We start from the raw sequence: 17,517 nt of genomic DNA on the forward strand, positions 1-17,517 counted from the left end.
GAATGTTAAGAACTTATATTAAGAATCTGAAAAGTAAGTTTAATTAATAAAGCTATTATATTTTAATTCTGTAACGACGTATAAGAATAAATATTTTAATGCATAAACTATAGTCTGTTTGGTAACTATAGTGTATACATTAATCAGTAACTAATTTATTTTTACATATGCCAAGCAGTCAAATAGACAAAGAGACAAACGTGAAAATAAGGAGACATGCCCATTTATGTAACAGTTATAAATCTAATATTGGAAAAAAGTTACTTTAAATTTAAGTTTCATATTATTTTAGAAGTACATCCCGAACAACTGTCAAAAGCTGAATCGTTATCAGCACCCCTGAAAGCAAACGAGCAACCACAAACAATTCAGCACCATGGACAGCAACATTCTACAGCAACTAAAAAAGGTCAAGGATTCTTTAAAAATATTAAAAATACTAAAATTACAACTGCACATAAGTTAGAAAGGACAAAGATATATATTCTTTACTTTCTTTACAAATTATAAAGGACTATTGTACGAAAAGTGAATATTATATTATACATTATATATTATTTCATTCTAAGTACATGAAAAATATATTGCTCTACAAATTAAGCTACCAAAAATATTAAACACACCGAGGACAACAGCAAAATTAAATATGGTCCTTACCTTCTCTTTACTAGGCAGAGTTTGTGTTCTGGTAAAAGTGTCTCCTCCATTAATACTGATCAGTTCTGCATCTGCAGGCGGAAATGCTGCAGGGAAAACTACTACGTCACTCTTCAGTGTGTCGGAGCTAAAACAAACGTCATATTGCTGTGTAGATTTGGAGTAAGACCAGCTCCCATCAGGATGTGTGGTGATCACTGGGGCGCTGTACCTGCTGAAACTGCTCTCTGTCCTGTAGCATTTTACTGCTATTAAACCGATAAGGCTCAGAAAAAAGATCACTGAAACCGACACGATGGCGATCAGTAAATACAGGTTTAAATCCGAGAAGCTCTCCTCCTTTAATGGAACATGTTTAAACTTAGTCTGGATGTCACCTGTGTTCTCAACCACCGCAACATCAATAGACACAGTGGCTGACAGTGAAGGCTCTCCATTATCAGACACCAAAATGACCAGCGGATGAGTTTTCAGGTCATTGTCACTCATTCTCCTCTTAGTCCTGATCTCCCCGCTGCTGCTTCCGATCCGGAACAAATTGTTTCCTTTGGGTTCAGAAATATGATAAGAAAGTAGTGCATTGTAACCAGAATCGGCGTCCACAGCTCTGATCTTGGCCACAAAGTACCCCGCTTCAGCAGAATAGGGGATATTCTCGGTGTTCATAGAGCCTTGCTCAGAATATGGCGCGAGGATCCCGGGACTGTTGTCATTCTCATCCAGGATAAAAACGTTCACGCTCATGTTACTGCTGAGTGGAGGAATTCCAGTGTCTGTGGCCTGCACTTTAAACTGAAAGGTTTTCATTTCTTCATAATTAAAAGACTGTAAACTGTGGATTTCTCCACTGTCAGAGTTTATGTTCACTAGCGATGATAATGGCGTGCTTTTAGAGCTTTCTAATAATGAATAAGTTATTCGGGCATTTTCACCTACATCAGGATCAAAAGCAGATACGGTATGAATTACAGCTCCAATCTGACTGTTCTCTTTCACATAAACATTAATGACTTGGCCTGGAAACCGCGGTGCATTATCATTCATGTCAGAAACATGTACAGTAATAACAGTAGTGCTAGAAAGAGGTGGGTCCCCTTCGTCAACAGCTCTAATAGTGATATTATATTGAGACGCGGTTTCTCTGTCTAGTGAACCACTCACTATTAGAGAATAATAACTCTTGTATGAAGACGTTAGCTTAAACTTTTCAGAGCCTGATAAATCTACATTTGTAACACCGTTTTTCCCACTGTCTTTGTCTGTGACGGTCACTAAAGCAACCACTGTCCCTAACGCGTTATCCTCATTTACTGTGCTCATTATTGATGTCACAGAAATGAGTGGCGTGTTGTCATTTATATCAGTAACTTCCACTAGCACTTTACAATGCGTGCTACGCGGCGAATGACCACGATCGCTTGCTTGCGCACGGATTTCGTACGCTGCATTTTCTTCATAATCTATATTTCCATGGACTGTGATTTCACCACTTCCTGGGTCTATTTTGAACATTCCAAATGGGGTGGAACTTCGTCGCTCTACTAAAGAATATACAATTTGGCCATTGACACCCTCATCTAAATCTGTAGCCATGAGCTTTATTAATGTGGTGCCAGCAGGACTATTCTCTGGAACACGAACCTTATAAAGCTGTTGAGTAAACACAGGTGTATTATCATTTACATCCACCACATTAATAACAATTAGCGTGGTTCCAGATCGGGGAGGTTTTCCTCCGTCTACAGCAGTTAGTGTTAGTTCAATTGCGCTCCTTTGCTCTCGGTCTAAAGCTTTCTGAAGTACTAACTCGGCAGAAACGCTCTGCTCTCCTCCGCTTTGTAAATCTAAAGAAAAGTGATCATTTGGGCTCAGCTTATAAGTCTTAACCGAGTTAGTGCCTACATCCGCATCGTCAGCTACCGGTAGCGGGAATAGTTCTCCAGTGTTTAATGATTCTGTGATGTTAACAACGTATGTTTTTTCATGAAAAATCGGAGCGTTGTCATTTATGTCTACAATACTAACCTCTATTCTGTGGAGGTGCATAGGGTTATTCAGTATGGCCTCTAGTTGAATTGAACATTTAGGCGCTTTACCACACAGCTCCTCTCTGTCTATTCTCTCATTAACAAACAACACTCCCGTCTTCAAATTTACATCAAAATACATCTTACTGTGTCCCGATACAATTCGTAGTCCCCTTGATTCCAGTTCCTGCGCATTTACGTTTAGATCCTTTGCTATATTTCCTACAGATGTGCCTTTTTCTACTTCCTCCAAGACGGAGTAAGATTTCTGTGCGAAACACAGGTCCAGTAAACAAAGCAACCCGGCACACAAGATCCACAGCATCGTCCGTTGTACAGGACATCCCATTGCAACGGCCATCACTTCAGTAATAACGACATCCAAGTATTTTAATTAAATTCACATTATTTCCATAGTAATATTTTACATTTTATGAATCCGTTTCTTTAGTCAGTCGCTGTGCTGTCGCCATTACATGATCAGCGAACAAAGCACAGGCATATCTTATGCTTCTCTGCGTACCACCCAATAGGCGGAGCTTCATATTTTCGCTGTTTATCACACCCATGGTCTACAGCGACACCGCGTGTTCGTTATCAGTGTAAATATATATTTAAAAAAACTGTTTAAATAGATTAGCACTTAGTGTTTCAAATATAATTTTAATCTACCTAATGTTGTGTTAATTTTCGCCAAATGTAGCCACGTTAACACAAAAACTACAAACGTTAGTTGTATAATAATATTTAATCGAATATTCAATCACATTTGCTAATATGAATCAAAGACCACCCTATAGTGACTTAGAACAGCATTTGTGGAGTTACTTTAAATTACAAATAAACAAAATATTTTTTCTGTACTTCTGTTTATTTTTAGTTAAATCCAGCTAAAGGTCACTTTACAACCTAAACATGTTACATGTTGTATGTTGTATATTTACATTTACTACATTTACATTATTTTTGGAGAGGGCGATCCTAGGGGGGGCTAATCCACCCATTGCTGATATTGGGTGGTACGTGTCCCATCCATTCCCCCGGTTCCTATACGTCAATGTATATTTGAATACTTTATAACGGGCCGATTGCAATTTCCGAAACTAAATATTTTACAATTATGAATTTTAAATAAGCTTCGATTTAAACTAGCTAGTTTTCTATTTCTGAAGCCCTGTTAGGAATTCTGTTCAACTTTAACAAACCCCATACAATGACAACAAATGATAATTTGCAAGTCATTAAATTCTTAATAAACAATGAACATGACAATCAAACAAGCATAACGTGAGATGCTAAGAATATTGTAAATGTTTACAAAAAAAAAACGTTAGTATCCCAACTATATGAAGTTATAGAAACATATTAAATTAAAGTTAAAACCACATTGCTCGTATTAACAGCTACAACATATAAACAAGTCTTACCTTCTCTTTACTAGGGAGAGTTTGTGTTCTGGTAAAAGTGTCTCCTCCATTAATACTGATCAGTTCTGCATCTGCAGGCGGAAATGGCGCAGGGAAAATCACTACGTCACTCTTCAGCGTGTCGGAGCTAAAACACACGTCGTACTGCTGAGTAGATTTAGAGTAAGACCAGCTCCCATCAGGGTGTGTAGTGATCACTGGGGCGCTGTACCTGCTGAAACTGCTCTCTGTCCTGTAGCATTTTACTGCTATTAAACTGATGAGGCTCAGTAAAAAGATCACTGAAACCGACACGATGGCGATCAGCAGATACAGATTTAAATCCGAGAAGCTCTCCTCCTTTAATGGAACATGTTTAAACTTAGTCTGGATGTCACCTGTGTTTTCAACCACTACAACATCAATAGACACAGTTGCTGACAGTGAAGGCTCTCCATTATCAGACACCAAAATGATCAGCGGGTGAGATTTCAGGTCATTGTCACTCATTCTCCTCTTAGTCCTGACCTCCCCGCTGCTGCTTCCAATCCGGAACAAGTTGTTTCCTTTTGGTTCAGAGATTTGATAAGAAAGTAGTGCATTGTAACCAGAATCAGCGTCTACAGCTCTAATCTTGGCCACAAAGTACCCCGCTTCTGCAGAATAGGGGATATTCTCGGTGTTAACGGAGCCTTGCTCAGAATAGGGCGCGAGGATCCCGGGACTGTTGTCGTTCTCATCCAGGATAAAAACGTTCACGCTCACGTTACTGCTGAGTGGAGGGACACCAGAGTCTGTGGCCTGCACTTTAAAATGGAACGTTTTCATCTCCTCATAGTTAAAAGACTGTAAACTGTGGATATCTCCGCTGTCAGAGTTTATGTTCACCAGTGATGATATAGGAGTAGAATATTCCATTAATGAATACGTTATTTTGGCATTATCACCTACATCCGGATCAAAAGCAGACACTGTGTAAATAACAGATCCAATCTGACTGTTCTCTTTGACATAAACATTAATGACCGTCTCTGGTAAGCGTGGCGCATTATCATTTACGTCAGAAACGTGCACAGTAATTACAACACTGCTGGAGAGAGGAGGGGTCCCTTTATCTGTGGCTATAAGAGTAACGTTATATTGAGAATGTGTCTCTCTGTCCAGAGGACCATTTACTATCAAAGAATAATAATTCTTATAATTTGTCTCAAGTTTAAAGGGCGTTTTGTTAGAAACAATGCAATTTACATCGCCATTTTCCCCACCATCTATATCAGTCACAGACACAAGTGCAAGAGCAGTCCCAGGTTTGGCATCTTCCTTCACACTCTGCAGCAGCGATGTCACTGTTAATTCGGGAGCGTTATCATTTAGATCCAGGACCTCAACTAACACCTTGCAGTGTGCCGCCAGTGGGGGCTGCCCTTTGTCACTGGCTTGCGCACGGATTTCAAATGCATTGTGTTCTTCGAAATTTATCTTTCCTTTAACTGTTATCACCCCTGTTTTTGAATCTATATCAAAAATTTCCAATATTTCATCTTGGTCCCTTTTAATAATAGAGTAGCGAATTTCTCTGTTCATTCCTTCATCAATGTCCGTGGCATTTAACACTACAACTGTAGTACCAGCATGTACATTTTCAGAAACGGTTGTTTTATAGAGTGGTCTACTAAATACCGGCGCATTGTCATTTATATCCAAAACATTAACTACAATTAGAGATGTCCCTGATTTGGGTGGGCTACCCCCATCTACAGCGGTCAGTGTGAGGTGTATCACAGGCTGTTTCTCTCTGTCTAAAGCTTTCTGCAGCACTAAATCGGCAGATACACTGTGCTCAGCTCCTTTCGTTGTCGCTAAGGAAAAATAATCATTTGGGCTCAGCTTGTACGTACTTACAGTATTTTTACCAACATCTAAGTCGGTGGCGTGAGGAAGAGTGAGTCTAAGACCTGGAAGAGCGTTTTCTGCAATATCTAGTGTTAAGGATTTTTCGCTGAAAGTAGGAGCGTTATCATTAACGTCCATAACATTGATCTCAATTCGGTAAAGCTTCAAAGGGTTGTTAATAACTGCCTCTACGCTGACCGTGCACTTCAGCGTTTTAGAACAAATATCTTCTCTGTCTATTTTCTCGTTCACATAAAGAAATCCCGTCTTTAGGTTTACCTCAAAATATTTCCTCTTTGATCCGGTGACGATTTGAAACATTCGTAACTCCAGCTCCTTAATATCAAGGTTTAAATCCTTCGCGATATTTCCCACCGATGCCCCGGGGTTCGTCTCCTCAGACACGGAGTAAGAAAGCTGTCCCTTAGCCGTTTTCAAGCAGCACTCAAGCAGAAGAAGCACCAAATACCACAAGGTGACTAACTGTCTACGATGCAACGCCATTGCATTAAATATTGGCATAGTAAATATAATCATTCCAATTTCTTAATCCATGCATTGTAACTTAATTTCGATCGTGTTGATTGACATTTCTTTTTAAATGCGACGCAACACGATATCTTTTACTGCACACTCACTCAACGAGTCCCAAACAAAGCACAGAAAATGCTCCTCCCCGTTTTTACCGGGAGGGGCAAAGAGAAGAACGGAAATAATTTTGGATTCAAAGACAGACAGCGACATCATGTGTTTGTACGTGTGAAAGCACATGTCCTCCTCTCTCTATTCATAAAATACTAATACGAATAAAACATGGAAATGCAACAACATATAAGGCGAAATTATGTTTACTTAAATAACCCAATATATTTGTAGTATATGTATATGTAGTAAATAACATGGTTCCCTTCATAATAAAATTAATTACTCTTACCTTCTCATTACTAGGCAGAGTTTGTGTTCTGGTGAAAGTGTCTCCTCCATTAATACTGATCAGTTCTCCATCTGTAGGCGGAAATGGCGCAGGGAAAACAACTACATCACTCTTCAGTGTGTCGGAACTAAAACACACGTCGTACTGCTGAGTAGATTTGGAGTAAGACCAGCTCCCATCAGGGTGTGTGGTGATCACTGGGGCGCTGTACCTGTTGAAACTGCTCTCTGTCCTGTAGCATCTTACTGCTATTAAACTGATAAGGCTCAGTAAAAAGATCACTGAAACCGACACGATGGCGAGCAGCAGGTACAGATTTAAATCCGAGAAGCTCTCCTCCTTTAATGGTGTTATATGTTTGAACGTAGTCTGAATGTCACTTGTGCTTTCAACCACCACAATGTCAATAGACACAGTGGCTGACAGTGAAGGTTCTCCATTATCAGAAACCAAAATGACCAGCGGGTGAGTTTTCAGGTCATTGTCACTCATTCTCCTCTTAGTCCTGATCTCCCCGCTGCTGCTCCCGATCCGGAACAAGTTGTTTCCTTTGGGTTCAGAGATATGATAAGAAAGCAGCGCATTGTAACCGGAATCAGCATCCACAGCTCTGATCTTGGCCACAAAATATCCCGCTTCAGCAGAGTAGGGTATGTTCTCAGTGTTAACGGAGCCGTGCTCAGAATAGGGCGCGAGAATCCCAGGACTGTTGTCATTCTCATCCAGAATAAAAACGCTCACACTCACATTACTGCTGAGTGGAGGAACACCAGAGTCTATGGCCTGCACTTTAAACTGAAAAGTTTTTATTTCCTCATAGTTAAAAGACTGCAAGCTTTCTATCTCGCCTGTTAATGAGTCGATTTTAAACAACGACGAAACTGACGTGCCATTGATTGTAGTTTGTGGCAGAAAGTAGGTTATGAGAGCATTATCACCTGTGTCCGCATCTGTAGCAGTAAGTGTGCATACAAATGAGCCAGCTTTACCGTTTTCTCGCAGGTACGCATATTGTGTCTTTTCTGGGAAGCGAGGTGCATTGTCATTCACATCGGCTACTAGTACATGTATTAACTTTTTACTCGACATTTGGGGAATTCCTTCATCTTCGGCTATGAGTGTAATGTTATATTCTGTAATCTTTTCTCGGTCAAGTACGTCATCTAACACGAGCGAGTAATAATTTCTGAAGGAAGACTGTAATTTAAATGGACCCAAACCAGCTAAGCTGCAGACGACTGCTCCATTTTTGCCAGAGTCTGGGTCAGATACCGTCATTAAAGCCACAACCGTACCTTTTCCAGCATTCTCGTCGACTGGATTAAGAAGAGACGTAATAGCTATTGTAGGTGGGTTATCGTTGATATCCAAGACCTCGACTAAAAGTTTGGTGTGGCCCGAGATAGGCACAGTACCCCTGTCTGTGGCTTGGACACGGATCTCATACGCAGTTGTCTCTTCATAGTCAATAGCCCGTTTTATTTTAACATCTCCAGTTTGTCGGTCAATCTCAAACCTATCTAGAATATTCTGAGGCGTGTGGCTAATAAATGAGTACACTATTTCTCCATTCAATCCATCATCTAAATCTTGGGCTTTAAGCTTGATAACTGTAGTCCCAATTGCACAATGCTCGGCAATGGAAGCTTTGTACAATGCCTTAGCAAAAACAGGCGCATTGTCATTGATATCTAAAACGTTAACTCTAATATTTAATGTCCCTGTCCTGGCAGGTGATCCACCATCAATAGCAGTAACTAAAAGGTCAACAAATGGATTTTTTTCTCGATCCAGAGCTTTAATGAGGACCAACTCGGCAGAAATAGTTTTGTCACTGTGTGTCTGTGTATCTAGCGAGAAATATTCATTTGAACCGAGCTTGTATGTTTTCAAGGAGTTGGCCCCAATGTCTGCGTCATGCGCGCTCTGTAAAGGGAAGCGCGCGCCCACAACGGTGATCTCGGTGATATTTAAATGGGTTGAACTAACGGGAAATGACGGGGAGTTATCGTTAACGTCAATAATGTTTATTTTTACCCTGTAAAGCTGAAGAGGACGATTGACTACGGCTTCTAGATTCATAGAGCACGATGAAGCTGACGCGCAGAGCTCTTCTCGGTCAATCTGTTCACTCACCTGCAGGGCGCCGGTCTCTTTATTAACTCTAAAGTGCTGCCTTTTAGCACTGGACACGATACGGAATTCCCTCGAGGTTAGTTCTTTTACCGACAGGTTAATATCCTTAGTTACATTTCCAACAGTAGTGCCAACTTTCACCTCCTCCAACACATTATATATGATCTGTCCAGAAACAATCACCAATACATGAGACGCCAAAACAGAGAAAAAGCTCAAAAATAAATGTTTCTGCGCATGCATGAGCATGATGTATTGTCCAAGTGCCCAAGTGTGTACGAAATAATCCTTGGAAATCTGCAGCTCAATGATTGAGAGTTAGACAACCTCCTGTTAAAGACGATCCGTTACATTCAGCAGTCAGAGACAAAAGAAATCCAAGCCTTTATCAGATTTTAAGCTGCATCTTTAAATCCACAGCTTCCAAAATATTTTATCAGGGCACTTGCAGCAGTGAAGTCACGCCAGACATCGTCATGTAGTAATGTAATAAATTAAAATTCACATTTCCCGTCGAGCAGTTGAATAAATGTAGAGATGGTTAAAATGAGAGAGAAGGAAGAGAGAAAAAAGGAGGTGCTCATTCAGTGAGGAGGGGCAAAGATCATCGGGAATTTGGAGCTAGTGGTACAAGAGCGACACGCAGTGGTTTTGATAATAACTTGTTTAATGTAATATTATACAACACCTGATCGAAACTTCACAATAAAACCCAAGAGTAACTTGTAATTTAATTTAGTAAATGTACCCTGTAATATTTTTTTAAGTTTTTAAAATACAAACAGTAGAACTGGACATTGAATATTATTATTATTATTATTATTTTTATTATTATTATTATTATTATTATTATTATTATTATTAGTAGTAGTAGTAGTAGTAGTAGTAGTAGTAGTAGTAGTATGAACATTAATAATAATAATAATAATAATAATAAGAAGAAGAAGAAGAAGAAGAAGAAGAACCACTATTATTATTATTAATTATTATTATTATGCATTTAAAATGAATCCAAAAATAGATGAACAACATGTCATTGACCCAATAGTGTCCTTACACTGACCTTCAATATGTAAACCGGATTTATTTACCGGGTTAGTCAGATCTAGCCACAAAAGAGTCACAATGGTCATTATTTTCAGTAAAACGTTTTTTAGAGGTAAATTTGAGCTAAAAACACTGTCAAAATAATAAAAATGACCTCTATCTTACATTAACATGTATGTTGGTTGGGTTATTTAACTACCAAATTGCCATGTTTTAATTTTGCTTTTTTTTGCATCAAAACAAACTTACTACAATAATTCCTACAATATATAGGTCACTGACATGCAATTGTAATTTACTTCCCTAGAAAAACATATTGGATATCATAAGACAAGATACCATAAGACAATAAAGCAAGCTTCACCCATTAAAAAGTAGATTTTACATGTTTTCAACTCTGAAATCCAAAAAATAAGGGCATGTTATTTGCTAATGATGCAAATTCACCACTTTAGAGCAGCGCTGCATTTAAGTTACTCTTTCAGAACACTTCCAGATCTATTTTTAGTATCTGGTTTTTAAGAGCTATGCCAACTCTCTTACATTCTCTTTTTCACACATGCTTGCTCGATCCAGACTCAAATGCTGAAATAAAGTCTCATTTCATCTCCTCTTGTTTCAAATGATCACAAGTATTTCACTCTCTGTTTCCTGGAATTTGTTTTTGATAAGCTTACAGCCTCCGCTCTGAGTGTAATCCAGGATTAGGTTCAGGAGGCTGACTCCCCTGTCCTATTTCTATTCATGGTGCCTGCAAATATTAACTTTCATAGTCATCATGAAGTTCCTGCCCAAATGACAAAATGTCAGGTGGTAAAGATCATTAGGTTATGAAATGTATTGTTTGTAAACAATAAGATATATTTTCATTCATATTGAGATATGCATAAGCTGTCAGATAGCTTTTACACATGCACACACAACATGTTGGACTCACAATTAAGTGACAGAGGAGAGATAGTCCCTACATATATTATAAATATGTTTCTCTTATGCCTGATCTTAACAGTAAGTTGGCTTCCTTGGCCAACACGAATCAATAAATTTAGTCAATTTATTTTAGGGATCATATCAATGATGGACCTGTTCCCAAAGAGCACTATTGTACCATCTAAAATGCCCATGTTGTCTGTACCCTAACTCACTATACTAGAATCCATAATAACAAGACACATGTAAATAAAACCACAACTGTAAAACATTTGTTTATATTCATAGTTCTAGAATGCTTGGGCATGATTTTAAATTACATAAGCAGCTTCTATGTACAGCTCACTTTGTGGCATCACAGCTTAGAGCATATCCACACATACAATGTAAATAATAAAGTGATCAAAAATACTCTAGATGAAGAAGGTTCTTGGCTGGCTTTCGATTTAGGTAGCAGGCCATTGGCACAAGTGACACATGCTGTTAAATCTGGAACTCTGTAAACTCTGTCCTTGCTGTACTGAGCCATAGACATTTAATATCACAATCAAGTTTAGAATCAAACTATATATAGAACAGCTATTTTAGCTAATTAAAATATTCTGAAGTAGCTGACTTAGCAACTAATTTCCTAAACAAGTATACACCATTTGCCTGTATTTTTTAAATTAACTGTTTAAATTAGGACTGTAATATCAAACTATAAGTAACAATCAAAATGTGAAACACATGTACAGAGATTTTAAACTGTGCAATATTTAGTTTCGTTAGCCAATGTGTGCAATAATATGATTGTTACCAGGATTAGCCTACATCTAGCACATATACTATTTGAACAAGAGTACTGTGACTTTCTAAATCAAGAATATTAAGATTCTGCTTATTGCTCGAGTAAATGCATCTACTGTCCAATTAAGTTTTTTTCTAATATATTTGTACCACTGCTGTGGATTCAGTTGCATTCAGCCACAGAGCCAATTCTCAACTAATGATCTCATCCTAAAAGTTTTGAATGAAGCCCATGCATTCCAGAAAGCACAGTTCCACTGGTACATAGCTCTCTCTAGAGGGCTTTATATCTCTGTATTCCAAGTGTGGCATATGTCATTGGTAATACTTCTCCACAGGGACCATAAAAGTTGTGCTTGTGCATTTGCAATTCATTTTAAAGTAGTTGAAAGCATTCATTAAAATGTGAGTTTACAAACAACAGAAAATATTATGTAGAAAGTCTAAAATATGTACTTAAATCTTAGCAGCAGTTTGCTCTAATATCCATTGTGACTGACAATCTTTAATTATTTTAAACTTTAAGAGCAGCAAAGGACAGTTTTATTTTAGTGGCTAATCAAAATTAGACATTTTTCTATATGTCAGATAATCTATAATGCATATATCTGCATTGCACTCCTCAACATAGATTACGCCTCTGCTTAGCACACACTATCCTCTACCCCCAACCTCAGCTGGGTGGTTCTGTGAATGCAGCTAAAGTGCTTCAAAAGCACTGAGGTATGGGTTTCACATATAGATTTGTGCCACCGTCCCACTTCTGTACTGCAGAGAAAAGAGACGGTACCATCAGACCAAGAGCATTTATTGATGTGTAAACAGTGTAAAGGTGTAATATGATACAGCAGCTGTGAGAAGTGATTATCTGGTCTGTGTGGCTCTTCAAGTGTAATATGAGATACCTAATATAGCTTACGTTGTCATAGAGGCATACGTTTCTGGGCATGCTCAGTAGGTTCTGCAGAACAAGAACAGAATTGATTTTCACTGGTAGAGATGGGTGAGGCACTGCAGGGAGGGGGAAACTGCACACACACACACACATACAGTAACTCATCTGCATATACAGTATGTACCCTGAATGTTATCTGTAAGCATACAAACACACACAAAAAAGACTTCTGTTGTTTCCTTCACGTTCACACAGCTTTTGAAGTTGCCTGACCAGAGGGCTTACTAATAGAGTGCTGTTAATAAATAATGCTAGTTAAATGGAGAGCAAATAGTCACGAGGGACATGCCTTGCTGTACTGATTATTATTTAGTAAATTTAGAGGCTACACAGTAATTATTATATGTTTATTTGTGGATTTTTTGTTTGTGTGGGTGTACAATTTCTGTGTCACTGAGGATGTGTAAGAGGCTTGCAAACACCAGAGGGGGTACTTGTATAGCGTGTCTGTGTGGTGCATTTGATTACATCTCTAAGCCAAGGGTGTGGCCAAGAGATGTGGTGTGTGTGTGTGTGTGTGTGTGTCCATGTGCTCATTTGTGCTTTACTGTTCTGTAAACCAGAAGAGAATGACACTAAAAGATTGATACAAATGTAGATAGTGTCTGTAAATAACTATAAATAGAGTACTGTGTGTGTATGTGTGTGCATTGAGCAGGCTAATTAATAATACATAAAGCATGCATTTATGATAAAGATCTATATATATATATATTCAGATGTATCCGACAATGCTGATAAGAACTGCATCAGAATAAACAATGATGTGATTTGTCGCTTGTTTTGGTGTTGGATTTGGTGATGGCTGACACATTATAAGGAGTGTAAGAAGTACTAGAGCATATGCGCAGAGCCTGACCACATCATTCAAGGCAAACACACACGTGTGTGTGAATGTAGTGGGGGAAGGGGTCCTGCTAACAGGCAGCAGAATCCCCCTCTCCTCCTTGGCAGAGCCTTTCTGTTGCCATGGAAACCTCTTTATAGTAGGAGGAGGCGGTGGGTGAGACCTCGTTCACTCTCCCATAGTGAAACACTTATTATGGTGTAAAGCCCTCTGTCCATGCCTTGACCAAACCATCCAATCTGGATTTTGTTTCATTTTATTTCATAGTTTTTGACAAGGGTTAAGCAGTACTGTAAAAAAAAAAAAACTCAATATACCTCAAACTTATGAGCGATTCTTGATTCTTGAATGATTGATTGATTTTTTTTTAACATAACTAATAAATCAAATGTTTCTATATTATTATTATTTAAAAACATTATTATTATTTTCAAAACAGCATCAATATAATACAACCAATATAAAAATTAAAGTTTTATTAGCTTTTTCTTTTAAGAATAGAAAGCAACTCCCTCCAACCTTACAAGCAGCTTTTATGCTGGAAAAGGTGTTAAAATAACATTTTATTTCAGCTTAGAAAAAGTGCAAAATTTGAGCATCACTGCCCCATTAAGAGATCTCAGATGACAGAGATGGCAGAAACACAATCCTATCTGTTTACTTAAGGCATGAAATATATCCTTGCATGTTATATATGTATAAATGTACAATCTTGATTACCCCATCTGGAAAATCATATTAAAGCAGTACATCGAATTAGAATTTCTGAAAATCGCCCTGCCCTGTTTCTGACCATTAAAAATCATAGACGTAGGAAATAATAAGTAGAATAGGGAAAACAGAGAAAGGGGAAAAAAACACCAGAAAGCAGAAAACAACTTTACATATAAAGATTTAAATATTTACAAATTTATATTTAAATCACTCTCCCACACTCTCCCTCCCCCTCCACATGCATACACACATGCTGGAGAGTAGGTCAGCTTGTGCGTTAATGTGCTCCTACAGCAGCAGATAGAGAAAGACAGAGTCAGTATGACTCGCATCACCTCCCCCACTGAGAGGCTGACCTTTCAGCTCAGCCATCCAACATACACGCACCCCATCTGGGCTACAGCTCATTTAAATGGCCCCTGTGTGTAATGAACATTCAGCAATCAATACCTTTAATAACACTAATGAATATTTATCTAAACCATTTAATATGTACACACAAAAACAAATCTGCTGTTCTACTGAAGCATCTTTAGCTTCTTATGTTTTATCAGCTAAATGAACTATCCTAAAACCCCTCCTTACTTCCACATTGGAAATATAAGGAGGCCTATTTATATAGATAAAATATAAATAATAATAAAATCTAATCTGATTTGTTTTGGACACAACACTGACATATAAATAAAAAAGACTCTCTATGACACTAAAAGACATTCTCTGACAGGTTTTTCTTCCTACTACCCAACTATTCATGGTACAGAACGGTTTAAGCTTCATAATTGTGATCAGATGATTGGAAGGTAGCTCTAAGTTCTAGCATAAGTTACAGCTTTCTGTGTTCTGACAGTGGAACTAAATAAAAAAAAAAAACATTATCTCTGTGTAGGACTATTCATATACATATACAAATGCTGGCTGAGGGCATGCTGGAGAAATGTGGAACTAAACTTTGTTCTACAGCTTGACCCAGGATACAACCTACTTACGTAAAAATGAAAAATTCGTGTTACTTTTTACTGTATTTATGTTGATTTGCATCTGTTTAAATCATATGTGTTGCTTTTTTCAGGCAAAAACACTTATTGCTAGGATAAATTAATTAGTGTAATTTGCTTAGATGCCTAAAACCTTTACACAGTATTGTAACTCATAAATTGTAATTATCCTAAAATGTACAAACATACAAAAAACATAATAGTACTTTCTGCTGTAATTTTTATTCAGTTATTTTAATGTCACAATCAACTTGGTAGGTACATTTGTTTGGGCAGTGGTCAATAATAATAAATGTGCATGCAAGGCCTCATTAATACTAACCTATGCCTACAGCCCTTTAACACCCCCCAGAACACACACACACACAACATAAACAGTTATTTGATTCATTAAGTCATTATGAGATATGTAGCATATATGATCATTTTAAGCATATGTTTGCTTAAAACCGTTAACCATTATTCAACAATTCAACAGCTTACTGCCTATGTAACCTTCAGAAGCTATGTTGAAAACTATCGCGGTAGTGCATAGAAGGCAATGCACACAATCACTTAGACTTAGACCTATCAAGTAAATGTGCTTTGGACACTTTATGGATTTGAATTAATGTCGACTTGGCTACAAGCTATAAAATTGCATAAAACACCCTGACCCCAGTTTAACCTAGACCTTACCACCTGCATTCAGAAACTGTTGCATGCTGTAAAATATATCAGAAATAAGAAATTAGTTTTTCTTTTTAACACAGCATAATCTACAAACAAACTGGAATCATGTGGAATCACTGGATACTCTCAGTGAGCTTTGACATCTGGTTTTACTACACAAAGATTAAATACTAAGATACCAAGATTTCCCCCTACTGGTTACCTCTTGCTGAGATTCAGACCCACAGATTAAAACTGATCCACACTAGCAAGTAAAGAAGTGTTAATTACGGAGGAACACTGCTGTTTAAAACTGTTGCTTAATACTGGTATCAATGAACAACTCCAACAGCATGTGCTAAATTGAGTTCCCTGTTTGCTGAAAATAAAAATAAACCTGACAAATTCAAAGTTAATACTAATATTTTCCAAACTTTTTTAAATCCACATCTAACTATCCTCTAATACATGCCTTTTCTCCCACACTATCAGCCTATTAATCTATTCAAGATTTATCCCTATGCATGAAAATTAGCGCAGATGAAGTGTAACGTGTTACAAATTTGGCAAATTCTTTTAATGTATTTTTAATCAAAGAAAACCAGCCTTGCCATATGCAGCTCTCTAAATGAGCAGATGAGATTAAAACACACACACACACACACACACACACTTCTTAGGAAAGATAAATCTCTAAGTGAATCTGAACTCAATGACTGCTTAATCATTTATTTCCAAATCTGTGCTCAGAACCCTGTGCTCTTATAAGTAGGGCACAGAGGAGTTTATAGAAGAAGGGTGACAGGAAACATGGCTTAAACACATGCATATTTGTTTTTAATACAATTTCAGGGGATGAAGTTAAGCATACGTATGTCTCCAATCTACTGCACATATATGCACTTATTAAAATATATGTACAATAAAAGTATTGAAAACAATACAGTCAATGTAGCATCACACCACAACTGGGTCATATTTTGCTAGAACATAAATAAAGAATAGTAAAATAAACTGATTAAGTAAGTTGTTTGTTGAGTTTCGTATGCTACAATAGGAAAAAGGGATTGAGGTTGCACAGAGTGAGCTACCAAGGTGTAATACCTTATTGAACTGATAATATTATAACTTCATACACTATGGCTAAGTTATGCAATTGCATATTTTGCTTGCACATATTGACGCAAGGAAATAAAAAATACAAACAAAAAAATACTTTTTACTGACTGGCTTGCTAACAAAATGAAGAAGATACATAATATTAAAGTGACACACAGACTGCTATGCCTGCCTTAGAGCAGAGTTCTTACACATAACATGGGCTTTTCTGTATGGTTATGAGTGTCACTGAGATTCATCTAGCCACAGCCCAGAAGCTGGGACAAGCTCCCCAGCCTTTTGGAAACATAGGAACAACCTTGCATATGGGTACCACACACACACGCACACACAGACACACACACTTCTTTCTTCCCACAAACTCAAATGTCTAACTTCCAGTCTATTCTAAAGACCCAAGTTTTCTTCACTAAT

At 37.7% G+C, this 17,517-nt stretch overlaps 2 protein-coding genes across 3 annotated transcripts in view; both read right to left on the reverse strand.

Moving 5' to 3' along the window:
* Positions 1-17,517, reverse strand: part of LOC103030246 (protocadherin alpha-C2) — a 124,127-nt gene that overhangs the window by 65,502 nt on the left and 41,108 nt on the right. The window contains exon 1 of one of the 2 annotated variants that reach the window (XM_022672050.2): positions 658-3,176. The exons of the other annotated variant lie outside the window; for it this stretch is intronic. Within the exon in view, the coding sequence (XP_022527771.2) occupies positions 658-3,045 (2,388 nt within the window). The 5' untranslated portion in view covers positions 3,046-3,176. Of the gene's footprint in view, positions 1-657; positions 3,177-17,517 lie in introns of those variants that run through there. 2 annotated transcript variants of the gene reach the window in all.
* On the reverse strand, positions 4,015-9,831 carry LOC103029169 (uncharacterized). The gene is made up of 3 exons (XM_049474107.1): positions 6,883-9,831; positions 4,112-6,470; positions 4,015-4,026 (listed from the first exon to the last, which is right to left on the reverse strand). Exons 1-3 carry the CDS (start codon positions 9,300-9,302, stop codon positions 4,015-4,017), a joined length of 4,791 nt encoding a protein of 1,596 aa, XP_049330064.1. The 5' UTR covers positions 9,303-9,831.

The sequence above is a fragment of the Astyanax mexicanus genome, chromosome 2 (genome assembly GCF_023375975.1).
Source record: "Astyanax mexicanus isolate ESR-SI-001 chromosome 2, AstMex3_surface, whole genome shotgun sequence".
Lineage (NCBI taxonomy): Eukaryota > Metazoa > Chordata > Actinopteri > Characiformes > Acestrorhamphidae > Astyanax > Astyanax mexicanus.

Coding starts and splice junctions, on each gene's coding strand:
- LOC103029169 (XM_049474107.1), bottom strand. CDS start 9,302: ATGCTCATGCATGCGCAGAAACATTTATTTTTGAGCTTTTTCTCTGTT. Junction 6,471..6,882: donor TTTATTATGAAGGGAACCAT/GTTATTTACTAC, acceptor GTTGCATCGTAG/ACAGTTAGTCACCTTGTGGT.